The sequence below is a fragment of the Gasterosteus aculeatus genome, chromosome 9 (assembly GCF_964276395.1).
Source record: "Gasterosteus aculeatus chromosome 9, fGasAcu3.hap1.1, whole genome shotgun sequence".
NCBI lineage: Eukaryota > Metazoa > Chordata > Actinopteri > Perciformes > Gasterosteidae > Gasterosteus > Gasterosteus aculeatus.
Window position 1 is genome coordinate 732696 of NC_135696.1, and position 26929 is coordinate 759624.

At 48.3% G+C, this 26929-nt stretch overlaps 3 protein-coding genes across 4 annotated transcripts; 1 reads left to right on the top strand and 2 right to left on the bottom strand.

Annotated features, from left to right (window-relative positions):
- Nucleotides 1–24: 24 nt before the first annotated feature.
- On the top strand, nucleotides 25–14958 carry ecpas (Ecm29 proteasome adaptor and scaffold). 2 transcript variants are annotated; one of them, XM_040186373.2, is made up of 49 exons: nucleotides 25–246; nucleotides 953–1083; nucleotides 1312–1428; nucleotides 1772–1890; nucleotides 2065–2214; nucleotides 2323–2500; nucleotides 2766–2905; nucleotides 3182–3260; nucleotides 3357–3476; nucleotides 3585–3670; nucleotides 3766–3841; nucleotides 3946–3995; nucleotides 4083–4149; nucleotides 4267–4389; nucleotides 5940–6043; nucleotides 6202–6325; nucleotides 6410–6490; nucleotides 6581–6782; nucleotides 7002–7093; nucleotides 7276–7410; nucleotides 7533–7704; nucleotides 7789–7961; nucleotides 8081–8182; nucleotides 8276–8399; nucleotides 8800–8945; nucleotides 9191–9245; nucleotides 9361–9475; nucleotides 9595–9663; nucleotides 9743–9860; nucleotides 9968–10135; nucleotides 10227–10306; nucleotides 10541–10646; nucleotides 10803–10850; nucleotides 10933–11051; nucleotides 11128–11278; nucleotides 11353–11418; nucleotides 11509–11598; nucleotides 11712–11778; nucleotides 11866–11957; nucleotides 12042–12108; nucleotides 12212–12409; nucleotides 12523–12734; nucleotides 12805–12848; nucleotides 12949–13141; nucleotides 13218–13368; nucleotides 13746–13851; nucleotides 13940–14028; nucleotides 14115–14186; nucleotides 14398–14958. In XM_040186373.2, exons 1-49 carry the CDS (start codon nucleotides 225–227, stop codon nucleotides 14535–14537), a joined length of 5529 nt encoding a protein of 1842 aa, XP_040042307.2. In that variant the 5' UTR covers nucleotides 25–224; the 3' UTR covers nucleotides 14538–14958. The 2 variants fall into 2 exon arrangements, with proteins under 2 accessions (XP_040042307.2, XP_040042308.2); XM_040186374.2 differs by lacking the exon at nucleotides 25–246 and adding an exon at nucleotides 413–498.
- A 366-nt stretch (nucleotides 14959–15324) lies between these two features.
- Nucleotides 15325–22595, bottom strand: smc2 (structural maintenance of chromosomes 2). Its single transcript, XM_040186380.2, has 25 exons — nucleotides 22075–22595; nucleotides 21729–21878; nucleotides 21514–21636; nucleotides 21398–21436; nucleotides 21192–21302; nucleotides 21030–21074; nucleotides 20695–20928; nucleotides 20348–20497; nucleotides 20035–20268; nucleotides 19718–19877; nucleotides 19520–19637; nucleotides 19241–19379; nucleotides 18996–19115; nucleotides 18700–18904; nucleotides 18432–18567; nucleotides 18088–18212; nucleotides 17770–17963; nucleotides 17546–17689; nucleotides 17310–17384; nucleotides 16805–16924; nucleotides 16529–16729; nucleotides 16336–16452; nucleotides 16087–16244; nucleotides 15855–16002; nucleotides 15325–15751 (listed from the first exon to the last, which is right to left on the bottom strand). Exons 1-25 carry the CDS (start codon nucleotides 22240–22242, stop codon nucleotides 15566–15568), a joined length of 3600 nt encoding a protein of 1199 aa, XP_040042314.1. The 5' UTR covers nucleotides 22243–22595; the 3' UTR covers nucleotides 15325–15565.
- Nucleotides 22596–23390: 795 nt separating this feature from the next.
- Nucleotides 23391–25102, bottom strand: exoc1l (exocyst complex component 1 like). The gene is made up of 3 exons (XM_040187750.2): nucleotides 24808–25102; nucleotides 24442–24620; nucleotides 23391–23964 (listed from the first exon to the last, which is right to left on the bottom strand). Exons 1-3 carry the CDS (start codon nucleotides 24926–24928, stop codon nucleotides 23695–23697), a joined length of 570 nt encoding a protein of 189 aa, XP_040043684.1. The 5' UTR covers nucleotides 24929–25102; the 3' UTR covers nucleotides 23391–23694.
- Nucleotides 25103–26929: the final 1827 nt, after the last annotated feature.

Here is a 26929-nt window from a genome sequence, read left to right on the forward strand (position 1 = left end):
CCAGAAAGCGATATAAAACGGCACCATAGTGCGCTGTGACGTAACATCGATGTGGAGCATGGTGTAGTATTGTCAAGGACGTACAGTACAGCGCTTGTAAACATGTGTAAAGTGGCACTGCTTTGTGTGCACATCAAAGTTAACAGCGAGCGATAAAGGAGTGGCGCTGCTGGGCGCAGTAACGCCCTGCGAACTGTGGGGGGCGCTGACGTCAGTCTGCAAACATGGCTGCCCAGGATGAACTCAGTAAGTTTCTTTCTGCGGTATTGGTGATTACTATCTGTTAAAATGCCGTATCCGCGGATGCCAAAAATCAAATAAATTAAAAGTCCTCCTTTGTTCTAACGGTTGCGGTGTTTTTTCCCCCCAGTAAGAATAACGCTTATATTATTTTACAACTGGTGCAGGGACGGCAGCTAGCTACTCCGCTACACCGCTAGCTGGAATGCTAACGTCTGGAGGCCGTTTGCCCAGTCATGGTCAAAACTAAACCATCACGTATGCTATTAATAAGTCTTCGTTAAGCGAACTTTGAAGTGGTAGTTTCACAGCGTGAACCTTTTGAGCGGGTGGCGCTAAATGCGAAGGTTGTCAGTGATTGTGAGGCGACAGTCGAATGGCGTCAAAAATGATATGAAATGCGTTGATGGTGTGTCAGTTAACGTAGCTAGCAGCATGCTAATAGGGAGAAGCTCTGTGTGATGGTTGAGCTACTCCTCAGCTGGCATGACCGGTTTTTAACTCCCGTGTTTTTTATTGTCACATTTACAAGCTTTAACGTGTTTCCATAGACCCCCCAGTGAGTTCCACTTTCATATTTGAATCGGAAATTGCTGTCAAATTGGTCAACGGGTCGCACGTTAAATTGATGACGAATACTGGCGAGGAAATGAGACGCAGCCGGTGATCAGGGTGTTCCGTGTGTTCATTTGTGGTTCGTGTGGTTTGACAGATCAGCTGGAGCGTGTGTTCCTTCGGTTGGGCCATGCAGAGACCGATGAGCAGCTGCAGGACATCATCTCCAAGTTCCTTCCTCCTGTGCTCCTCAAACTCTCCAGCGTCCAGGAGGGCGTGCGGAAGAAAGTAAGCAGGGTGTCGTTCATATCTGTGCCTACAGAGTATTCGACTCAAGCTACACCCCAGATACTGTCTTTTCTCACCACCCAAACTTAAGTCAAAGCTATTAAACATCCATCCATGGATGTCATCCATCCATTGTTTGCAAACATGCTTGTAATGACCTTTTGATCCTTCCATTTTGCCAGTGAGGTTTTGATCAGACAAGCGAATATGCTTTTGGTTCTCTGCTAGGTGATGGAGTTGTTGGTCCACCTGAACAAGCGGATAAAAAGCAGACCGAAGATTCAGCTGCCAGTAGAAACCCTGCTCGTACAGTACCAGGATCCCGCAGCTGCCTCCTTTGTGACGGTGAGAAGAAGTTTTAACGTACAGAGTTGGGCTTTTTCAAATTGTGTAGGTATGTGTATTTTCGATTGATGTCGTAGTGCAAAAAAGCAGTTGCAAGTGGATTTGGTTATGTGTAAGTTGACTGATGACTAGTTATAGTAACAAATAACGTATCTGCAAGTCTGGGTTTTCACACACAGTTTTAACAAATGCTAAATTAAGTTTCCTCTGATCTGGATTTTTTTTCCCCCTATGTCTTAATATTTAACAATGGATCGGAAACCAATTGGATTTGCATTGTGTCTAAGTAGTGATGTGTGGTTTTAAACCCGACTGGTGATTGTTTAATCCATGCAACCTGTAGAATTTCACCATCATCTACATCAAAATGGGCTACCCTCGTCTGGAGGTGGGAAAACAGTGCGAGCTGGCCCCCACCCTTCTCACGGCCATGGAGGGCAAGCCACAGCCCCAACAGGACAGGTGAGAGGTCACATGCTCTCACACCGCGTAGGGATGCACAAGTATATTCACTTTTATCACATACCTGTGTTAAAGCAAGCATTTGTTTTTTTTAGATCCACTCAAGTTTTATCTCGATTCACACATGAATAACATTTATTACGGATATCTTTTGACCTCACTTTCTCCTCTCAGCCTGATGCACCTGCTGATTCCCACTCTTTACCATATGAAGTATCCTGCAGACAACTCCAAGCTCACGTCTCCATTTAACTTATCCGAGAGGCCAAAGACTGTGCACCTGCTGCTGGAGTTCATGTTGGATGTTCTGCTGATGCCTTACGGGTGAGTTCACGCCTTGTGCTCTGGGTAAAAACATGTCCATCTGTAGAGGGAGGGGTCCTAGTCGAAGTGAACACGAGCGTTGACCTGTTGCCCCTCTGCCTCCTCTAGCTTTGTGCTGAATGAATCCCCGACTCGCCCGGCTCCCTCCTCCGCCCAGGGAAGTCATTCAGATGGGACGGTGGCCGCCGGTGGCCAGGGCCTCCCCCAGCCCCCCCCAGGGATGAGTGTCTACGCTGCCAAGAGGGTGATCGGAGAGGCGCAGTGGAGCGCTGAGCAGTTAGAGCAGGTACGGTCACCCGGCTGGAGGACGAGTAGTGGCTATAGTTTTTTTTTTTCGTGGCAGGTAATACGTTTCTGTGACAAAGATAAAATCTATCCGGAATCTTGGAGCCTCCAACTCAAAAGGAGATGCCTAACATTTAACTTGGTTTCTAAAAACAGCTCAGAACTATTGGATAATAGACATTCTAAACCTTTTTATGCCGGAGCCCCTGTATTTTGAGGCCTGTATAACAATTCTAATTCCCTCATCCTGTGTTTGGTTTCAACAGTGTAAACTGGGCATTGTAAAGTTCATGGAGGCGAAGCAAATCCCGGAGGTGGAGACGGTGGTGCACCTGGTGGTGGCATCGAGCGACACCCGACACGGTGTGGCCACGGCGGCCGATCTGGAGCTGAAGAGCAAACAGAGGTTGGTAAAGGAGCTTGAATCCTCTGGTTTAGCAAGTCATCACTCAGTAATCTTACTTTTAATTTAGGGAGCGGTGCAATGAGATATCAAATGAATCCGTATACTTCTTGTCAAATTCAAAAGATAAAAAACCATTGATTGATTATTTGACAACATCAAAATGTTCACAGCACGTTTAAGAGATTGACAGGTTGGTATCTAAAGCCTTATGAAAGAAATGCTGAAAGTAGAAACCTTTATTCTCAATGTTGGTTGCGTCTTTCAATTATCTTCCAGCATCATCGATTGGAACAATCCTCTCATCATCAACAAGATGTACAAGGTGTACCTGGGGGACGTTCCTCTTAAATCAAAGGTTTGTAAACTTGAAGGTGAATGATTTAACTTGAGTGCGGTTTTAATCTAGTTAAATCTGAATCATTTCATACAATTCTTTCTGTATGTGCACCAGGGCGGCAACGTGAAGCAAGAGCTGAAACACGAGCCTGTGAGCACGAGAGTCAAGCTGAAGATCCTGCCTCATCTCCTGCGCTCCCGCTTAGCTGCAGAGTGTTTCCCTGCTAACATCCAGGTAGGCCATCTGCTTCTTTACGCTGCGTTCGTGTATTCTCACTCTCTTTGGGCCAAGTCCGTTTGTCAAGTTGCTGGTGTCATTCCTCTCCTCTTTCTCCCTCTGTAGGTTGTGTACGATGGTTTGTTCGGAGCAAACACCAACAACAAACTTCTGTCCCTCACCTTGCAGTTTGTCCATCACATCTGCATGATGTAAAGTGTAGTTTTTTTTCTAGATTCATCCATGTTTCATATATTTTAACACCCAATGTTCCCTGCATTTGAAAAATAATGCTGATGTTTTTCAGATGTCCTGACACTAATAAACCGTTGGGACTTATGCTGCTGAATGGTCTAACCAAGCTCATCAACGAATACAAGGAGGTAAAACTGTGACAACGCACGTTTCTACTGCCCTGTCTGTTTACCAATTCATTTAATAAATATATATGTGTATATGTATACCTACTAAACGTTTGTTCTTGCAGGATCCTAAATTACTATGTGTTGCCTACTCTGCTGTTGGGAAGCTGTCGAGGTAAAATAAAATAACTACATTTTTGTCCCTTTTAAACATTGTTTTTAGTATTGAAACCTATTCAATATGTCATATCCTCTCCTCTAGCCGCATGCCGCAGCTGTTCACTAAGGATATTGCCCTCGTGCAGCAGTTTTTTGAGTCCATGTGCAAAGTAAGTGGAAGATCTCTGAAATATTTGACAGTAAAATATAGTTAACTTTTTTTTCCAGCCTCCATTTTAAGAAGATACCGAGAGGGTGTCTGATTCCAAAATATCTGTCTTCTTTAGGAGGAGTCTGACGTCCGCCTTGCCATTCAGGAAGCTTTGTCTATGATGGTTGGAGCTTATGCCAACCTGCAGGGGGCGCTGCTCAACCTGATGGAGGCCCTGGTGGCTGCATATATAACAAAGGTGAGTCTGCACCAAGGTTATTATAGGTTTGAATTTTTCAATAGTTTTTTTTTTTTTATTTAGTTTTGACTTTTTGTTTTCAATTTCAGTTTAGTTTTAATTAGTTAGTGCTAGTTTAGTTTAGTTTAGTTTTTTTATTAGTTTCAGTATTAGTTTTAGTCTTTACCGCAGAATGTAACAGACCGGGGGGGGCGCAGTCAGGGAAGCTTCATTTTTTGCTTGCAAAACAAAATGCTCAAAATTAATTGTAGATACAAGCTATAATAAGTAATACAAACTCAACACAACATACCATTTAAAAAAATGTATTTAGGACAGATGAACAGCCATCCACAAATGACAACTATGGAACATGTGTCGGTCATGTGTTTGTGTCATTAACCAGAAAAATTCCACTGGACACAACAATATCAACAACCGAACATAAAATGTAGATATTCGTACAAATATGTATCTACACAAGACGCAACAGCCAATAGACTAAAGACACAAGTGAACAGCATGTACTACACCCATTAATGAGCCACACAGGACATTGCTTGGGAGCCGGGAGTCTCAGAGAGCTCAATCTGAAAAAAAAAAAAATCTAAAACCCAATAAAAGCTGTAGAGCAGCGATTCCCAAAGTGTGGGCCGCGAGAGGTCATTGACAATAAATAGTTTAATAATACGTTTTTTTTTATTTTTAAAAGTTTGAAATTAATATAAAAATGTTCATGATGCGGCACATTAGTTATGTGAAACGTTAGTTGATGAAGCACAAACAATTTAAACAGACAGATTAATAAAACAATAAGGCTCTCGCTCGAAAACGGCTGCTCTTGTCCGCCTGTCGTTGTTCAACAAACGGGGCGAGGCTTGAATTTCCTCAAAAAACGACAGTGCCTTTTATAATCCGGAGCCTTATATATGGATCCATTGGTTAATCCGTTGAGCGGCGGGAGAGGACGCACCTCGCGGCATCGATCGGACCCTGAAAGCACTGTCTCCACCTCACTGTCAGAAAGAACCACAGCGAGCGCGTAGAAAACTCCTTCCAGCGCGAGCAGAGATTCTCCTCGCGAGCAGCGAAGTTCACGTTTCGCAAGCGAGCAAATACGGACTTTTGCTCGCAGATGTTTGATTTTGGTTAAATTCTTAAGGTCATTTAATCATTATGTTTTGATCAGAGTTGTGATTAAAGGTTTGGGTGGGCCGCGAAAGATTTTCAGATTTCAAATTGGGCCGCGGCCTTCTTGAGTTTGGGAACCGCTGCTCTACAGCATTGACAAAGACGAAAACTAAAGACATTTTCTCTATAATTCTATTTTAATTTAGTTAGTTCTGTAAAGACACAATACCGTTTGAGTTAGTTTTTGAGTTTCGTTTTTTTATAAAGGCTCGTTTTTATTTTTATTTCAGTTAACGAAATAATAAAATAAACAACGTTTTCCTTTTTCAGTTAGTTTTCGTTAACGATAATAACCTTGGTCTGCACGGCTAAACACAATATTTTCAGTTATTAAAGAAGACTAATGTTGAGTAATTTGTGAATTCATGTTTCTGTGGCAGCCGGAGGTGCAGGTCCGACAGGTGGCCTTGAAATTCGCCAGCACCGTGTTTGCTGCGAATCACGTGCCATCGAGATACCTGCTGCTGCTGGCTGCTGGAGACCCGTAAGTCCCCAAACACAGGACGGCTTCTGCCCAACGGCAAATGAATTGAAACGCAAACCTGCCGGGGGTGCTGAGTGGGTGCTTGTTATGTACGAGTAAGATGGAGGAGGGTTAGTGGGAACGTGAGGGTGTTAATTGTTACTTTGTGTGCTTCTCAGGAGGGAGGAGGTGTCCGCTGAGGCCCGGAAGGTTCTGAGAGTTTTTCCAAGCAAGAACTCTGAGAAGGAGGGACCAAAGCCGATGCCCTCCTTCCCTGACATGGTGGCCTTTGTGCAGGAGAAGGTGCGGCTCTGCGCTTCAACACAAACATCCAGGACACACATTCTTAGCCAGGAATAAAAATGATTACTTTTTTTTTTTAATCAGGCGGCTCAAAGGATCAAGACTCCAGCTAAGTACACTTCTGGAACCTTTACTATTCCTTTCAACCCATCTGCATTTGGGGAGGTAAATATTACTTGCCGTGACATTGGATGAGTTTGCTTCTACTTCTTTTTTCATTTTCTGCAGAGCCCTAACTGTTCCCCGTCTTCCCAGATCGTGCTGTACCTGAGGATGTGCTTGGCCCACAGCGCCGGCGTCACGCCCATGTCGGCACGCCTGGCAGACATGCAGGACGACGCGCCGGCCATCGGGCTCTACGTCCGCACGCTGCTGACCTTCGAGTCCAAGGGTTCCGAGCCGAATCCCGTCCACGTCTACATGGATCTGCTGCAGCAGCTGCTGTCTGCTGTCGGGGGTGAGTCGTGTGCCGTTGATACTATGAGCTTCATAGAACATTTAAGATATTACCAGTGGTTTATATTAATGAGACATCAATGCAGTGGTACAGAGTTTGCTTTTGTTTATTTAACCTTTCATAAGTCATGTTATCTTCTATATATTTTTAGGAATTGTCATGAAGGTTTTGTTTGGAAACCCTGTTATTTATTGCACGTGTCCTTATTGATCTCCACAGGAATCCCAGTTATGTACTGCCTACTGGAGGCGGTGTCTGTCTGCCCAGAGTTACTGGCTCCCAGATTCGTTGATAAAATTGACTGGATCAAAGTGAGTTTTCTGTGGGTGTACGTGTGCTTTAGGGTGCGGGCCAGTCTGCGTTGGGATTTACCACGATTCATTAGTGACACATATATTGGCGCCATTAAAAAGCCACTCTCCACCTGGCTGTCCTGTGATGCATAACTCCTGAGTCTCCACTTGAGCTCTGCTGACAGATGTTCCCTCTCCAGAGTCTGATGAACACTAATAAGGAGGACATGAGGGAGCTGGCAGCCCAGTTGTATGCCGTGGTCGTCTCCTCCATGACCGGCAACGAGCTGCAGGCGGCCGTGCACAATCTGCTCAAAATCACCAAGGACAATCACGTACGCACACTTTCGTCTCCTCGGAGCACTTGAAAATAAAATTAAAACAAAAATAAAATAAAGGAAAAGCTGCATCTGGTTTTAACCTGCATATAATGTTCATTTGTTTCATTGATCCACAGAGTCCTGAGACTCAGCACGGTGCCCTATTGGCTCTCGGCTACATGGTGGGACGGTACATGAGCAAGAAAAAAGCTGCCGCCCTCGGGGACTCCGAGCACAGCATCGGACCGCAAATGAGCGTCACCTCCCAAGAAGATGACGAACTTGTTGCCATGGCCACCAAGTCAATTGGTATGCCGTTTTTCCTTTTACATAACAAGTTTCTGCGGTTAGACGGCTTTAACTTACTGACGCGACCTCCGGCCCCCCATGCAGGTTCCTTCCTGGACAGCAGCAGTGCGCTGCTGGCGGTCGCAGCGTGTACAGCTCTGGGGGAAGTTGGCCGTAACGGCCCCCTGCTGATCCCCGACGACGGACCAGGCTTCACCAAACTGTCGGCCACGGACAACCTGCTGGCTCGCATCCCCTCCGGCAAGGAGAGCACGAAGGTAACCGCGGACTACGCAACAGGAAGTGGACGCTGTCTTGTTGTGTGCACATGCGTGTATGTAAATGACGCAGCAGATCTTAAGCCGAGAGATTTGTGACGTTTGTCTCGTCCGTCCAGATGAAGGAGCGCTCCATCCAGACGTTGGGTTACCTCCCGGTGGGAGATGGAGACTTCCCTCACCAGAAGAAGCTGCTGCAGGGCCTCATGGACTCCGTGGAGGTATGAGAGATCCCCCAACTGACTGATCAAACCGTTGAGTCCCGGCAGACGCTCATAAGTGGAAGGATTGCTTTTTTTATTTTATTTGTTAAGGCCAAGCAGGTGGAGCTGCAGTTCACAGTCGGGGAGGCCATCACCAGTGTCGCGATAGGCACCAGCTCCGGAGCGGCCCGAGACCCGTGGACCTGCACTGAGGACCAGTACAGCCCCCCACAAAGTAAGCACTCTAGCTGAACTTCACTCCCTATAGCACGCATCGTCCCACCAGTAGGACACCTCTGTCGCTCTTCTCGTGGTTTCGTCCAATTTTTTCAACCGTTAATGATTGGGGGCTGGAAATGGATTCTTTATTACCCAAAGCGGTCCACTGAGTGTCGTCTGCTCGGTACATTGTTGAAGCCCCAGAGCCAGATGAGTGGTGATGGGCTATGTAAGAAAAAAAAGTACTTTCAATTCAAAGCAATTCGGTCATTTCTCAAGCTATGTTTGCACAGATTTGATGTTTTCTGTCCAGCAGTTCTCCAGTGTTACTAATCAGATATGTCACACATTAGATTTACCTGAGCAATCATTTACCCCCGAAACATTTCCTCTCTCTCTCTCTCTCCCCCCGTTAGATGTGAAAAAAAACGATGTGGTCCCTTGGGTCCTCAAGTCCATCCTGAGCAGGTACATTCCCAGCCAGAACCCCCACGTCCGACAGGCGGCCTGCGTGTGGCTGCTTTCTCTGGTCAAGAAGCTCAGCCAACACAAGGAAATCACGGTGGGTGTTTTCCCCAACAGGGGGCTTCAGGGGGGGAGAAACGGGGTCCTGTTCAGGGAGAAGGAAAACCCACGCATTGAGCCACTCGCAGTGAAGTCTGTAATAATTCTAACCGTAATAAACCCTACTTTCCAGTGTTTTTAATTGGCAAAATATCATCTTTATCATTGAGTGCTTTTCTTGAAGACGAGGTTGTATCTGTATTTCTCAATGATCACAAACATTTAGCCTTTTTTCTTTCACAGTCCCATTTGAAGGAGATTCAGGTGGCGTTCATCTCTGTTCTGTCGGACCCTGATGGTAAGAGGAGACATTTGATCCGTCCGTTGTTGCTCAACACCAGATGCTGCTTTTAGGATGCGATAGGACGTGACCAAACGAACCGTTGGCCCACCTTTCTCCATCTTTCACGTAGAGCTGAGTCAGGACGTGGCTTCCAAAGGCCTGGGCCTTGTGTACGAGATGGGAGGAGAGGCTGACCAGCAGGAGCTGGTGTCCACCCTGGTGGAAACCCTCATGACGGGCAAAAGGCGAGTGGGGGGGGGGGTTTGAGGACGGAGTGAAACAACAGAAGGCTGTAGCCCCCTCTCTGCGGGGGGCGGGGGCATTGTGTGGACGTTGTTTAATGGTCATTCATCTTTGCAAGCAGGGTGAAGCACGCAGTGTCAGAGGATACCGAGGTGTTCCAGGGAGAAGGTCTGGGGAAAACCCCTGACGGGTGAGTCGGATGTCCCCGCTGTGGGAGTTTTTGGACTTTCTGCGGTGCCAAACATTGACTCCCCCTCTCCCCCCCGCAGTCACGGCCTGACCACCTACAAGGAGCTCTGCTCGCTCGCCAGCGACCTTAACCAACCGGACCTGGTCTACAAGTTCATGAACCTGGCCAACCACCACGCCATGTGGAACTCCCGCAAGGTACGCCGCTCACGCACCATCGGCTGCTTTTTTTTTCTGTGGCTCCTTTCTCGGAACTAACCCAAGGGTCGTCTGACCTCTCCTCCTCCTCCTCCTCCTCCTCTCAGGGAGCGGCTTTCGGGTTCAACATGATCGCATCCAAGGCCGGGGAGCAGCTGGCCCCGTTCCTGCCCCAGATTGTGCCCCGCCTGTACCGCTACCAGTTTGACCCCAACCTGGGCATCCGTCAGGCCATGACCAGCATCTGGGACGCCTTGGTCACTGACAAGACCCTGGTAGGAGCTTACAGCGCCTTCACGCATAGAAATGGACGTGACGGACTGCCGTCCTGAGGTGACGTGAGCGCGTTGGTTTGCTGTGTTTCAGGTGGATAAATATCTGAAGGAGATCCTACAGGATGTCATTTCCAACTTGACCAGTAACACCTGGAGAGTCCGTGAGTCCAGGTAGGGGAACTACACACTAAACTCCAAAGTAAGACTTAATGTCTGCTTTTCTACTTTCATATTTCTTTTTCATGTATTTGGATAAAACGGTTACTGCTGTTTGCCTGTATGCTCCGTGTTCATGCTTATATATTATATTATATATTTAATTTGTTTTAGATTTTTTGGTGCTGAGGTAAAGAAGCCTTCACCTTTAACGTAAACGCCAGGAAAAAACATCCATTTTCCTTCCAGCTGCCTCGCCCTGAACGACCTGATCCGCGGCCGCCAAGCCGACGACCTCGTCGACCACTTGGCCGAAATGTGGGAGACGCTGTTCAGAGTCCTCGACGACATCAAGGTGAGCGCCGCTCCACGTGGCTTCCGTTCACTGGATGGACACCGCGCTGTGATGACTCGTATGCGGTCGCCACGCAGAGGCGGACGTCACGCACGCACAGCAGAATAACTGCAGGAAGCGTGACGCTGTGTACTCATCTCTCTCCGTGCATTTCAGGAGTCTGTGAGGAAAGCAGCGGACCTCACGCTGAAGACGCTCAGCAAGGTCAAATAGTTACTCACGATACTTTTCTATGCGATGTTACCGCGCGCGCGCGTTGACGTGCGACCCTCTCGTCTTGCTCCAGGTGTGCACTCGCATGTGCGAGTCCACGGGCTCTGCAGCCCAGAGGACGGTGGCGGTGCTGCTGCCCACCCTGCTGGAAAAAGGCATCGTTAGCAACGTGTCGGAGGTCCGCGCGCTCAGGTAACGTCGAGCAGTTTGCATCTTTCCTGGTTTCTGTCGCCACATAAGCACGAATCCTTCAAATCCCCCCTATCAGTATCCAGACCCTGGTGAAGGTCAGTAAGACGGCGGGCGCCAGACTGAAGCCTCACGCCTCCCGGCTGATCCCGGCCCTGCTGGAGGCCCTTAGCACCCTGGAGCCTCAGGTCCTCAACTACCTCAGCCTCAGAGCCACAGAGCAGGAAAAGGTGAGCGCAGGCGCCTTCCACGACTTCCCCCAAAGTCTTTTTCTTATTTAATCATGTTCTTTGTGCTTCTCTAGAGTGCCATGGACGCCGCCAGGCTGAGTGCCGCTAAGTCCTCTCCGATGATGGAGACCGTGAACATGGTAGGAAAGCGAACGCCAGGATTCATTGGAAAAACATGACAAAAACCGAGCTGTTGAGTGAGCGTCCGTCGTGTGTGTTCCTCTGCTCAGTGTCTGCAGCACCTGGATGTTTCCGTGCTGGGGGAGCTCGTCCCCAGGCTCTGTGAGCTGCTCAAGAGCGGCGTGGGCCTGGGCACCAAGGTAGACACACATACGTACACCTCTGCCTCGGATTCTTGGCAACTTTGTCTCGCGTACGTGTGCACAGAAACCGGCGTCCCCCTTTTTATGCTCGCTCTCCGTTTCCTGCACAGGGAGGCTGTGCCAGTGTTATCGTCTCACTCACGGTGCAGTGCCCCCAGGACCTCACCCCGTACTCGGGTAAGAGAAGCCCATCCCTCCCTGGACTGTGTGCTTTTAAGAGTTGGCGTGAGGGACCTCAATGGTGGCGACTTTCTGTGTTTCCAGGTAAGCTGATGAGCGCCCTGCTGAACGGCATCCATGACCGAAGCTCCGTGGTGCAGAAGGCCTTTGCCTTCGCTTTGGGACACCTCGTTAGGGTAAGCAGCGCTTCTGATTACAGCATTGGTGGTTCTCAGTGTTGAGTGGGATGTGCCCCTCCTCACGCCGTCTACTCCCCTCAGACCGCCAAAGACAGCAGCGTAGAGAAGCTACTGCTGAAGCTAAACGGCTGGTACTTGGAGAAGGAAGGTAAGATGTTTGACACCTTCACTTCCCCTCCCAATATAATGGTTGTGCGCATTAAACTCACCGGCACCTTTTGGGACCCGGCTCATCTTCTTCTCCCTCCCAGAACTGGTGTACAAGTCGTCATGCGTGTTGACGGTGCACGCCATCAGCCACTACAGCCCCGATGTGCTGAAGGGCAACGCAGGGGTCGCTCTGCCGCTGGCCTTCCTGGGGATGCATCAGGCGCCCGGTCCCGACGAGGAGAAGGGAGAGGGCCACGACGCGGCGCTGTGGGCCGAGGTGTGGCAGGACAACGTCCCGGGTGAGAAACCAGTCCTGTACTTAATTGATCTAAATAGCCAACTGCTCTGATGGAGGGTTGTGGAATAACCGTGTTGCTAAGCTTTCTCCCTCTGAACGGTTCTTGGACTCTAGGGAGCTTTGGAGGTATCCGACTCTACATGACGGAGCTCATCGTCATCACCCAGAAGGCTCTGCAGTCTCAGTCCTGGAAGATGAAGGCTCAGGGTGCAGCTGCCATGGCGACCGTTGCCAAAGAACAGACGGGTTCGCTGGTGGCGCCGCACCTCGGGATGGTGCTAACGGCTTTAATGCAGGGGCTGTCTGGACGCACGTGGGCCGGCAAGGTAACGGCAACAACAATCTCCTTTTTGCTCTCGTCTTGCTTTTGTGTCTCATATATTTTTGTATGTTTAGGAGGAGCTATTGAAAGCCATTGGATCAGTAGTCTCCAAATGCAGGTAAGACAACATACTTTCCCCCCCAGTTTTATCTGACGGACAAACAATCTCTTATTTGTTATGTACACATAATTGCTTCCATGATTTCTGTGGCGTTCAGCAACGAGCTGAAGAAGCCGTGCGCCGGCCAGCCCACCATCTCAGAGGTGCTGGAACTGGTGTTGAAGGAATGCCGCAAGGAGAGTCTGGTGTACAAGATGGCCGCCCTACGCTGCGCCGGAGACGTCCTCCACAGCAGCCAGGAGGACCGCTTCAGCGACATGGCCGACATCCTTTTCCCCCTGATCAAGAAGGTTCGCATCACTTCTGCCATCCCACCACTTTCTTCTTTCCCCTCTTGTTGAAACGTCCCTTACGATCACCCTACAGAACTGCCCCGAGAGCGGCGGCGTGTCGAAGAGGTTGCGGGAGGACGAGGACGACGATAAAGACGTGAAGGAGAAGGAGCTGCAGACGGAGACCCTGCTCTGTGCCTTTGAGACTCTGGGGAAGGCTTGGCCCAGAAACCCTCAGACTCAGGGTGAGTGACCGACGCCACGATATTCTGCAAATTGCTTTTATTTACTCCACTTTTTGAGCATGGAGCCCAGTGAGGTCCCTCACGTTGGACCACCCCTGTGTCTTTTGTACCTTGACCCCGGTGACGGTGCTCCACTTGTCCTGAGCTAATAGAGGGATAATAAAACATGTTTGTCTTCACACAGATCAGGTGTCCCCCCACGTCTATTTTATTCCACTTTTACTACCTGCTGTGCGCCTTAAACTCAAGATATTATTATTTTTTTCTCGGTTGCTAAATAGAACTGAGATCAAGTGAAGTAGCCAATCTACTAACTGCAGACCAGTGAGCGTGCTTCAAAGGTCACGCGGCGTTCTGACCCGAGTGTCCCTCTGTAGCTCGTTTCCAGGTGGCCGTGTGCAGTCTCATGTGTGAGAAACTCAAGCTGAGCACCTGGAGAGTCCAGCTCGCGGTCCTCCAGTCCATGAAGGCGTACTTCAAGGGGTGAGGGCCGATCCCAACCGACGGATCACGCCGCGCTCGCGGTAAATCCCTTCTGACCGAGGAGCTTGTGGTGTTTTTGTCTCTGCAGGTTGTTGCTGCTGGAGAAGGGCGGCGGGGACTTGGACGCGTTGTCTCCGATCCTCGCGGAGACCTGCGGCGCCCTCACGCACCCTCTAGGTCAGGGCCTCGCCGCGTCGCCGTGGACTGCGTCTCCAGTATAGTACGACTGTCCTCACCGTCTTTGTGTTGTTCCCTCCACCCAGAAAACAAAAGCTACTCCTCTGTGAGGACGGAGGCCTTGTCGGTTGTGGATATGATCGTGAAGAGAACCGGGGGTGAGAAGACGGAACTTTCTTTCCCTCAATAAAACCATTTGTCTTCTTCTTTTACTTCTTCCCATTTGAAATCGAGCCACCGATTGTTTTAAGAATCAATGTTTGTTTCTTTTGGACTATATTATTCATTAGTCTCGTTCTACAATCTGATTCCTCACGTGTGAGTTTCTCATATAAATCATTGTGTACATGGTTCTGTGTTTGTCCACAGAGAGTGAGAAGTGGGACTGTGTGTCCGTGAAGAGTCGGGAGCAGCTGCAGCGCTCGCTGTCAACGCTGCAGGCCGACAGCAGGCCTGACCTGAGGGACAAGGCCCAGGAGCTGCGCAGACACATCCAGAGCCAACCCTGACCGCAACACACACACACACACACTCACTCACTCACTCTCTTCTTTCTGGTGTTGTTGGTGCAGAAATCCTCTTAAATAGATATTCAAGTCCTTGCGTTACTTTTCCATATTAGCTGGGAGTTGCTCCATTCAAGCTGACACATTTAGTGGTAAAAACATGCAATAGAAACCGGTGGGTTTGCAGACACTGTATTTCCAGGGTCCTGAGCTGGGCACTTTTGCTACTGTCGTAGGTTAGCCTACTCATAAGTATCACAGCGATAGCAGCTTGTACCTCTGCTCAGGCAGGAGGTACGTCCTTAACCAATGGAGAATGAGCAACACTGCAGCCAATTTGATACGGGCTTAAGAATAAAATGTTGTGATGATATAGTTGTTTGAATTTGTCCCTAATGAAATAAAACTTCAGTGACAATTTTGACATGTGGCTTTCTTTTTGTCCAAATACATAATTTTGCTCTAACGGCTTAAAATGGAAGCGACAAGTTATTTGGAATGATGCTCATACATTGAAGGTACAAACTGACGTGGATGACAGCAAGTCTTTCAATTTAATAAAAGTGGTACGTTGAATGGCATCTGATATCAACTGGGTCTTGAGATGTGAACAGGATCGGTAAATTGAATCATCTTGACAGTAATTGGTTCTCACTTGTTAATGAAATGTACATAACTACTCTTGATTCAACCTAATAGCGAGTTAGACAAGTGGGATCAGGATTTTTGTAACGTGAATAAGATGAATTGTCTGACCACCTCATTGTTAAACAATGGAAAAAAAAACACCTTATATTTCAACCTGCTTTATTTAGTAAAATACATGGATACGTTAGCGGACTATAAAAAAGTGATGTGTGGCAGAAGCGCATGAAAGGAGACAGAATAACCGACAGTACAGACGTTTAAAATACACACAGAATCCTTTAGGAAAGCACACACAGGACATGTTCACGTGAGCGATTGTTGCTATGGTTTCTAAGGAGACACTACCGGCGCGTATTTAGAAAGATGGCCGTCTGACTCGTCGATCAGCTGATCAGCTGTTTGACCCTCTTGTCCTTCAGGCGAGCTTTGTCCCGGCTTTTCTGGGAAAGGTTGCTGTCGCTCTGGCTGAGCGCCGTCCGCGACACTGTGGACATGCCTTCCACGAACTTGGTCTTGAACAGGACGTTGGCGTTGGCGAACATGCCGTCCTTCAGGGACACCACCACAAACTGGGGAAGAGACAATTCAGGGGAGGGGGGGAAAAAAAGGGTGAGTCGAGTGCACCCGGTTCAGAGAATGAGGATGAGCCTCATTGGGGGAACCTGCGCGTACCTGGGAGTGTCTGAAATGGCCGCGCAGCATCTGTCCGATGTTCTGCGTGTGCGAGAGGTCCAGGGCGGCGTCCACCTCGTCCAAGATGTAGATGGGCGCCGGTTTGAACAGCAGCATGGCCAGGATGAGGGACAAGGCCACCAGGGACCTGAACGCACAGAGGAACGCTGGATGAAGGAGGCCCGACCCCACACGCGCTGCTAAGAACAAACCACCGAAGCTGTTCGCTGACCTTTGCCCTCCGCTGAGCTCGGTGAGGTTCTCCTTCCAGGTGTCGCCCAGGGCCACCTTGAACTCGAGACCTTCCAAGAGAACTCCGCCGGCCGGCGCCAGCTTAGCAGTGGCCCCTGGCAGCAGAGAGGAGAAAATGGAGCCAAAGTCCTTGTTAACCTGCAAAGGGAGAAGGAAAAGGAATTTAGCGTCTGGTCCAAATCCGTCAAAGTGACAGATGGAAGGACCGGTGTGCCGGAAGAGGGCGGACCTTCTGCCACGCCACGTTGAGAGCCTCGTTCTTCTTCTCGTCCAGCTCCTCGATGGTCTTCAGGATCTTGGCTTTGTCATTCTCCACGATCCTCTTCTTTTTCATCAGGTCGTTGTACTGCACGAGGAAAGATGGTTGCGATAAACGTCGTCATTCAAATTTCCTTTTCCTCCTGCGACAGCGCTGTCCTCACCCTCTCCTCGGCATCGTTCAGCATGTTCATGGCCCTCTTGTTGACGTTCCTCTCCAGCTTGGCCGTGGTCTCCTCCAGCTTCTTCAGCCGCTGACCAGCCTCGCGGGGGTTGTTCGTCTTAAAGTCGTACGAGGTGTTGGGCTGGCCAAAGAACTGCCGCTCCGACTGGATCCAGTCGTGCTCCTCCAGCATCCGAGACACCTGGAGGACGGACGTCATGATGAGAGTTCTGTTGTACCTTCATAGTATAACAACGGTATACTAATGTGTGCGTACCTTGTCAGCGGCTTCCTGGCTGTCTTTGCGGTGTTTGCTAATGTTGTGTTCCAGCTCCTTGATCTTCAGCTGGACCTCGTTGTTCTGCTCCCTTATTTTATTGGCCTCTGTGCTCTTACACTGGAACATTCCATTTGATGGAAAAATAATAATCAAAACAGGTTACATATAGAATTCCAAGCTATATTACTAGAGTACTAGAGTGACTATAAGCTCCTAAATTAGCCGCATTAAAAAGGAGCAGTATGGAGCATTTTAGGATATTATATTAGCAGAAATGCAACGTAATAGACATGAAACCAAGAACCATCACGTTATCTTATGATCGGACCACCATGTTTCTTACAGCCTGCAATGGACAAACCAAACACTGGCCTTCCTGCGTGTTCATGCTACCTGGAATCATCGGTTGCTCCTATGATGCAGTTCTTACGGTAAGGATGGCCTCCGTGGACTAGCAAACTTAACCTACTTATTTAATCATAAAGGAAATAATTGCAATCACCTTGAGCTCTTTGTCCTGAGCCATGATCACTTCCTTCTGTTTGGCCAGCTCCTCCTGGGCTTTGAGCACTGCTTCCTGCACCGCGAAAAAGAATGAGGACACACACACACACACACACACACACACACACACACACACACACACACACACACACACACACACACACACACACACACACACACACACACACACACACACACACACACACACACACACACACACACACCCCTAAATACCTTGTTCTGGGATACGGTGCAGGCCATGCTGTCGATCTGCTCCTTGATGGCTCCCATGGCTTCATCCACAGCCTGGATCTGCTGCTCGTAGCCAGTCTGCTCCCTCCGCAGCTCCTCCAGCTCCAGGGCCACGGCGTCGGACTCCTGCACGCACGAGCAGCGCGGTAAGACACGTGTGATCAGCGCACCGGAGGCCCCCCCCCCCACGGAGAGACTGTGCCCACCTGCTGCTTCTGCTTCAGCTTCTTGGTGAAGGCGTCGGCTTTGGCCTTGGCCGCGTTGAGCTTCTGCTGGGCGGCTTTCAGCTCCTTCTCCCTCTCCGCCTCGGCGTTCTTCATCTTGTTCTCCAGCACCTTGTACTTTTCCTCCGCCCGTTTCTGCACCTCCTTGGTGACGCGCAGAGTCTCCTTGCTCTCGTCTGGTTCAGCAAGCACAGCGCCAGCAGTTGGGTTAGCCCCGGAGAATAAAACGTATGGGGTCCATGTGTGTACGGTATGTCAAGGTTGCCTGCTTGTATTTTGGTGTCTGTGCAGCATTCTGACCGATGGCCTTGCGCAGCCTCTCCAGCTCCTCCTGCTGCTGGTGGAAGGAGCTCTGCTGCAGCTTGGTCTGCAGAATCTGTTCCTCCTCTACCTTCAGCTCGTACTGCTGCTTCAGCTGACGGTACCTGGGGGGAGGAAGTGTGGGGAATGAAGAAGAAGATTTGCAAGTAAAAAAAAATGTTTTAAAGAATTCAAAGATTCTACATTTGGGAAAAACTTGTGGACAAACTATGTAAAAAGGGGAAATTGGTAATAAATGAGCTCAAAACGGGACAAAATGATACAAATCGATCGTTAATCATTTCATGTCAGTGTCAGTCATTTGTGTGTTTGTGTCTGCGTACTTCTCCGCGGTTCCCTTAAGGCTGACCAGTTGTCCTTCAGTTTCCCGAAGCTGGTTCTCTTTTTCATTCAAGCTGTCACGAACCTCCTTTAATTCCTGTAGGCTGGACAGGACGGATGCCGACTGGGAGCGAGCGCCTGGACGAGAAGAAGGGAATGAAAGGTGTCGTATTACAGCGATGCGCAGAAGCAAAATACCAACGGCGCTCTAAGCAGCGACTAAACATTTCAGTGGAACAGTGGAAGCGTTTTTCAAAGCCTCGCTCTCACCTCCGCTCAGAGTCCCCTGTGGGTCGAAGACGTCCCCTCCGAGAGTGACGGTCTTGGTCATCACCTGCTTGTCGAAAGCCACCCTCTTGGCGTTGTCCAGGGTGTCGCACACCAGCGTGGAGCCGAACACGTACTCCATGGCCTTACGCAGGTCGGCTTCGTAGCCCACCAGGGACAGCGCTGCGTGGACGTTGTTCTCTCCCACCTGCCGGAAACCAAAGGGGGACAGGCGGAGACGAGTCACGACCTTTCTAAACGGGGTGGGGAGGGGGGGGGTCTGCGTTTAGATGTCCCACCAGGCTCTTGGCGGCGTTGACCACTCGGTCGTTGAGGGTCTTGGCAGAGATCTTGTTCAGGGGAATGATGGTGTACCTCCGCTGCAGCTCTCCCTTCTCCAGCAGTTTCTTACCGGTCACCTGGTGGAGAGAAGAAAAGAGTAACAAATGACATGGTCGACCCCGGTTGCCCTCTCCCACTGGTACGTGAATGGAATGACCAAACGTTCATCATATGACTGCAAGTGGTCCACTGACACGCCTACCTCTGTGTCAACTACGATGTTATAGAGGCGACCCCCCGCAACCACCTCCAGGCCGGTGGCGTAAGAGACGTCGCGGACGGTGATCAGGTTAGCGAGCAGCCCCTTCACTTTGCTCCGGTCCCATCCGCGCTCCGGGTCCCTTTTGAGATGGCAAAAGAAGAAGATTAAACACTATGCTGCAAATCAGGTGTGCAAAGCTCAGGCCGACTTTGGTCACGTTATGAGCCGGAGGACTAACAGAAGATCTAGATTGAGCTCATTCGCTCAGACGATCCATACTTGTAGTCGAAGCGCAAGTTGGGGAAGCGAGACACAAGCCGCTCGTAGGTCTCCTTGAGCTGAGCGGCCTCTCTGGACAGCTGCCTTCTTCTCTCCAGCAGAGTCTCCTCCTTCCCGTCTGAAACGCACAAGCCAACCTGGTGTGTTTATACAAACTGTGCGTCCCGCAGGCCAAACTGGTCTGTTCTCACGCAGTACCTTCGTAGTTGAGTTTAGCGAGCTCCGCTTGCAATTTCTCCCTGCTGCTCCTGACGGCCTGCAGGCTGTCCTCGTCTTTCTTGTAGCCACCGTCCATCTTTTTCACCTCGGCCTGTTTGGTCTTCAGCTCGGCCTCAGCATGCTTCAGGGTCATCTGGGCCTGGACGGGGACAAGATGGAGGAACAAGCTTTGAAGCGGCGGGAGGAAGGAGATTCCGGGCGGCAAACAGCCGGCCTGCGTTCGTGTGGCGTGTTCAGCGCTTTCGAGCACAAAGGTTTGTGCTGCGAGCTCGGACACGATCAAGTGCTTCCATCACCTGCTTGGCCTCGGTGTCCGCCTTGCTCATGTCGTTCTTGCAGGTCATCATCTGCCCGGCCAGCGTGGCCTCCTCTCCGTCCTCGTTGGTGGAGAGGCCAGCAGACACCGCCCGGAAATGCTGCTCCGCTGCGTCCAGCGCCGCGCTGTCCTCCTGCCCCTCCGCCTGTAGGGCCTGAAGCTGCTCCGCCAACTTGGACACCTCCTTTTCTTTTACCACGAGCATTTTCTTGTCCTGAGGATGAAAGGAAAGCAACCGTTGAAGTTTTGTAAGTCCTAAAAGCCCGTTTTAGCTAAATGAATTGTTCACTCACCTCCTCCATGGTCTTCACGAGCGCGTTCCTCTTCTTGGTTTCATCTTTGACGTTCTGTTTTTTCAGGTCAAACGCACTCTGCGCTTTGGCGTCGACGCGTTGCACGTCAGCTAGCGTCTCCTCCAGGGACTTTAATACACCGTTCACCTCCTATACAGAGGAGACGACAAAAAAGTCAAAGCATTACTCAGCTCAAGATCCTTGTTTTAATTTTAAAACATACTGATCATTACAGATTAACGAAGGCTCATTTTTGGACGCCTTGCTCCAAAATCACAGTCATCCCGGGGAGAAAATTCAAATTACCAAACAAATTTGCAAGAAGAGAACAAAGTATTCAATGGTACCTGTTCTTTTTTCTTCTGCAGCTCTTGAATCTGGGCCGACAGCTGCTGGACTTTGCTCTCGTTCTCGGCCATGCTCGCTTGCATCTTGGTGATGTTGTCCTGCATCACCTTCAGGTTATCCGCCGACTTCAGTTTGGTTTCCTCCGCGCACACAAACAGCCAGGCCACGTACAGCCGGGAAAGGTGCTGGATCTCGCGCATCAGCTTCTGGTACTCCAAGTATGAGGATCGTTCCTGCAGAGGGAGTGCGGTTTAGAAAAAGAAATACTTCAAAAAGACATGATGTGTTCACAAGACACTCTCTCATTCTAGTTTGGTCTTTGCATTGAACCTACCTCTTGGAGTTTATTCATGGTTGGAGTGATTTCCTCATCCAAAATCTTGACGTAAACAGAGAGAACGATCTCAGCATTAGTTGCAGTTGTATTTGTGGCAGCGGCTCACCAGAGAATGAAGCGAGATAAATGAATCAAAACGAGTTGGGATGCCGGACTCACTGTCTGAATCTCCTTCAGCTTGGCCTCCTTCTTCTCAATGGTTTTCTGAGCGGTAATCTTTTTACACTCGTACATCCTGGTTCCCGCTGCCTCCTCGATCATGGCAAGGATCTGGACGAAAAGAGGTGTTCATTGGAGGAAGTGAAAAACGGGCAGGAAGACTGTATGAAATAGTGGTGATGGGGGACAGCGTGTGTATGCGTTACCTCTGGTGGCTTCATGTTTAAAACCTTAGTGATCCTCCCCTAAAATATCAGAAAGATCACATGATGTCAAACGCTGTAGAGGGATACAAACACAGTGCTGCAGAAACAAGGCTCACCTGCATGATGAGAAAATGTGGGTTGTTGACGTTGAGGCCAACAGAGCAGAACAAGTCCTGCACCCTGGTGTTGTTTGCATTCACTCCATTGATGAGGTACTTGTTCCTGCCGCCGATCACCACCTGAGACAAAGTTATACAAGCTCAGCATCGCACACTGTGACCTTTTGAACACCAAAGCAGAGATGTTGATCCACCGTTATTTGTTGGCCGACCTGTCTGGTGACGGTGATCTCGTCGTGGGTTTCAAAACCCAGAGGACTCTGGCTTTTGTTGGAGTTGTCAAAGGTAATGGACACGGTGGCCTTGGTGATGCCACCCTGTCCATTCTTGTACACCAAGTCCTGGAGGTTGGAGGCTCGCACCTTTCAGGTGAAATTAACAAAATAAAAAGTGTTAAGATGCTTCTAGCTAACAGTTAGCTTAGCTCGGTGACTGTTTTGGTGTTAGACGACAGAAATATTTCACATCACAACTGTGCAGCGTGATTAATTTAAGGTCAACAACGTGTGTATTTAAAGCCGTGCAGCTCAAAGACCGTACAGCCAACAGCACACTTACATGGCTCAGATTCGATATCCCCAAAAGGAAACATATCGAGTCCAAAATATTGGACTTGCCGCTGCCGTTCAGTCCGGTGATGGCGTTGAACAGCGGGTCAAAGCCGTTGATCTCCGTCCTGTGTGCGTAGGATTTGAATCCTTCAATGATAATAGACTTGATGTGCATGTTTCCCTCTCCGCGGACTCCGCAGGCACGAAAAAGTCGTAGCAGTAAGTTTTCGCCCAGTGTTTACAGCCGACAACAGGGAGAACTGTCTCTTCTATCCTCTAGCTTGAATTTTGGCGGCAGGCAGGGGACCGGTAGTCGGTCCCCTCTGTGCCGGGAACGGGGCGAATAAATCTAACTCTAATATGACCACGATGTGTGCGCGCGTTAAATCAACGTATCAATATTTATAATACGATGGACTCGAAATGTAAAGGTGATATTTAAAAGACGCCGTTATATATTTATGCATGTTTATTTTCGTCAGGCATTTTTTAAGTCTACTAACTTCGTGTCGGCTGTCGCAATGTCACGAGGCCCCCTGCAGGTGGAAAGCTGAACCGCAGGTGGAAGACAGCTCGTCCCGCGCGTAACATGAACGAGCAACGGTCTCAGAAAAACCGCTTAATGTCACCGACGGTGGGTGTAATTTAGCTATAACTAACGTATCTAAACGTCAAGTGAGAAGCCGTACTTATTAAGACAGAAAACCCTCGCATTAATTACCGAGCGTTCACCTGTGCAACATCAATTTGCTCTGGAATCAGGAATCAGGAAACATTTATTGCCATAATATGTCAGACATTCATGGAATTTGACTTGGCGGTTGGTGCGTGACAGCATGACAGCAGACAACAAGACAACATAGTGCAAGAGAAATAAAATATAATTAATAACCCATAGGTTATCAATATAAGGCTATGGGTTAGTTTAAAAATAGAGGAATACAAGTTTCAAAAGTTATACTCATTATATAAATATACTCGGGTAATTAAAAAGACATTACATCATGGTTTGTAATTACTTGAGTTTTTACTACTTAATGAGGTAAAGACATGTGTACTGTTTCAAAACCTCCTCAACAAAGCAAGAAATAAAAATAAATCTGGTGGGATAATTATTTTGTGGCCTACTTGGGCTGATCAATATATCGATTCTAACATATATTGAAATCAGTAATTACCTCTTAATGTCAATTCAGTTGTAGGCCTAAGCTGTTGTCATGAGCTACCAACCAACAGCCCAAATCCTGACAAATATTGTGCAAAGTTCATTTCTAAATGTACAGTATTAATGGTGAAACAATGCTAAAGGCAGAGAAAGGCAAGGAATGTGTGCTTGTTTTTATTGGTTCTCCATTTGAAGTCCACATGTTCACAGCAGCACACAGAGAGGAATAGAGTGAGTAAGTAAAACATCACAAAAGTAGATGTACAAAATGAACAAATACCAAGCTGCTTGTGACTTGGACGCATTCAGTAGAGAATTAACGCGGAAAAGACATGTCACGGTGAATAAGCCTTACTATAGTTAGCATAAGCCACGAGCTCACATTCAATCCACAGCTCTATACTGTAAAGCTTGTGCAGTTTACTAACATACGCACGTACACGCGGTCGTGGTGTCGCTCCATTACGCGTCCAGGGGCACGGGACACATGGAGAGACACACCAGGTTGAATGCGTAGAAGCAGATCTGTGTGAGGACCACGCAGTCTCCTCGGTTGGAGTAGAAGGAGGTGGGCTTGATGTAGGCCCAGTCAAAGTTCCGCAGGTTCAGTGACCTCTGGCAGTGCTGCTCGCTGAGGACGAAGAGCGCGCGCACGAACGTGTATTTGGCCGAGCAGCTGACGGCCGTCACCGTGCGCACCGTGTCAAAGTGCAGCAGGAAACAGGGGTCATCCTGGGGAGAATAACAATGAAAATCATGATATCAGAGCCGACGCAGTGGATTCGAGCTCCGGGAAACAACACAATTGTCACTCGGTTCAGATAGATTCAAGTCTGACACTAAACCTTGGAGGTGATGCCGGATATATGGCGGCAGAGGGGCTTTTGGGAAATGAAAGCATGAATATACAAGGAATAATCTGGTTAAAAAATGATGTTTGTCCACCACACTGCTGCTACGGATGAGAGACAGATCAGGTTCTACCGCTGAATATAGGATTCTAAAGAGAGACGTTTCTTCTTGCGGTCCCCTCCCAGTATGATTTATCACTGAAAACACAACGTGTGAATTTAAAATTATAACATGATCAAAGCTTGTAAAGATTTCATAACTGATTATTTATGAAAAACATACATTCATACATTTTAAGTTCCAATCCTTTCTAAAGAAAGCAATGTAATACTGCAATGCTATTGCAATGCTAATTACCACATCAGGGTCCCGTCCGTCAACAAGAATCAGGTCGTGGAGGGGCCACACCTCCGTCCTCCGGTAGCACTCCTGGATGCTGGAGCGCATGGTGTGGGACTCCTTGGATCCAGGCTTGAGGGACGGCTGAGAAGCCTGACATCGCACTATGCATAACTGCACCACTTTGTTTTTCGAAACTCCATGAAAGAGGGAAAAAAAAACCTTTTTGACGCTAAACAGGCCCCAATGCAACAACAGACTTTTCATCTGCAGGACAAGTACAAGCTTTTTCCAGGCCTCATAGCATTTAATACACATTCACCACATTTCTCTTGAGACTCTCACAACCAAGGTAATATTCAGTGCCTGTGTAATGCTGCTTACCTGAGACGCAGAGAAAATGTCTCCCGTCCGTCGGCTCCTCGATCTCAATAAACTCCGCCAGTCTCAGTTTTTCGGGTCGGAATAAAACTCTCTGCATCTCCTCCTTCAGAAGAGACGACATCGCTGGAGAGTGAACGAAGAAGAATCGAGATCCGGTGATGGACGGGAGGGAGTGTGGGGCTTCCTGAAAAAAAAGGAAAAGAAAATTGAGACAGAAGCCAGGCGAAGAAATAACGATGAGGGATGAAGAAATCCAGGGAGAGGAGAAGATGAATCGCAAAAACTGAAAGCTGTCAGCGATGAGCGGGGAGGAGTGTGTGATCGTATGTATGAAACTCACACACACAAAACACGCACTCCACTCTGAGGCTGTCAACTTTTGATGACCTATGTTGATCTTTCATTAAAGTACTGCCTTTAGTACCAACTTGCCTCGGAGGAGATTGAGCAGAAAGGGAGTGATTAAAGGCCAATGTCTTCATCATGGTTCCCTTTTATTGCTTCAATTAAGATCCATTATACAACGCTGACCCCCCCGACGTTGACTCAGGTTTCCTGCAAATATGGATTTCACTGGATATTTGTTTTTACCTCAGTGTGCGTCTCATGCGAAGCACAGAAGGACTGCCCCTGCTTTTAAGTGGTTTCCTAACAACCTTTTTATTTCCTTGGTCTGTGCGTCTCCACTCTCGCCCACAGACAGTCGATGTGTGTGTGTGTGTGTGTGTGTGTGTGTGTGTGTGTGTGTGTGTGTGTGGCAGGGTGCCCACTGTTTGTCTGTGATTAAACGTTGTTGTGTGGGAAAAGGATGTCCCACAGCACTCTGCATGGTTTCCATTACCCTGTAGTAATCCAATCTCATGAGCACAGGTACAACCGGGCTAAGCACTTAAATGGAGGGTTTCACAAAGCGCATAAAGAATGCTATGTACACTTATTTAGCGAGCATGGCTCCACGAGACCATTTGCCTGATGTACTGAGAAACAGGACATGTTTTTACTTCTTTTTTCCTCTTTCAAAACAGCATGGGAAGAGTTTCCCATGAATAAAAGCAGACAAAGTGCCCCGGGTGAACCGGACCAAGCTGTGATTAGATTTGTTGGCAGGGGAGAGCGTGGCTCCATTGGATTTGTCACGTTTTTTGGCGGAGAACTAAGTGCTCCATCGTGGTGGCTGTTGTTGTTATTGTGGGAGATGGTTTCTGCAGTTGATCCCCTGACAGGCTCTCTGGCCTCTGAGATGGAAAGATGAGCAGAGGGGCAGGAAGCATCGAGGGTGGGAAGGAAACATACAAGTGTCGAATCTCGTGAATAACGCATGAGGTTTTATCCTACTCATCATAAAGTTCAAACTTCAATTGAATGGGTCTGTAATTATACAATAATGCAGGTGAAAACTCAGGAAGTGGCTTTTTGTAATGCATACGGTGGAATGCACGAGAACACGGGCTGCAGGGATTTTACATCTGTAGTTAGTGGAAACATATTGAATGTGTCTAAATCTATGTTCATAAGAAAGTATAGAAGCATTGACATTGACATTGACTCAAAAAAATGCTATTTGACTCAAAAGACACAGCTATGGCTGGTTGTTACATTTACTTTAGTGCAACATGTATTTCGAACGATATTAATTCATGTTTCCAATGTGAACGTGATTCAGTCACGTAGGATTTGCATGAACTTCAGAAACGTAACATTTTTTAGATCCATTCAAGATGCGATAAACTGAGACAATCGAGTATCTGACAAGAACCAAAGGCCGTCTGTCACAACCAGATTAAGAAGATAACCGTTGGTTCACACATGGAAAAGCTAAGCCGATATCCAACGCCATCCGTCTAAATGTAAAACAATTATATGTGCATTAATGTCTTCATATCTTAGCTAGTTGTTCTGTTGAGGCTATTTCTTATTTAGTGTTATTTTTGACCAAATTTGAAAAGCCGGCAGTCCCCATGTGCACGGCTAGCAATGCTTAGGTTAGCTAACGTTAAGGTGTCTCCTTTTTGCAACCTGCCACATAACTTGCTGATGTGAACGGTGAGCCATTGTTAATGACGAGGTAACGTGTTAGCAATATATTAAAAACTCTGCCTTTTTACTGCTCGGAGACGCCATT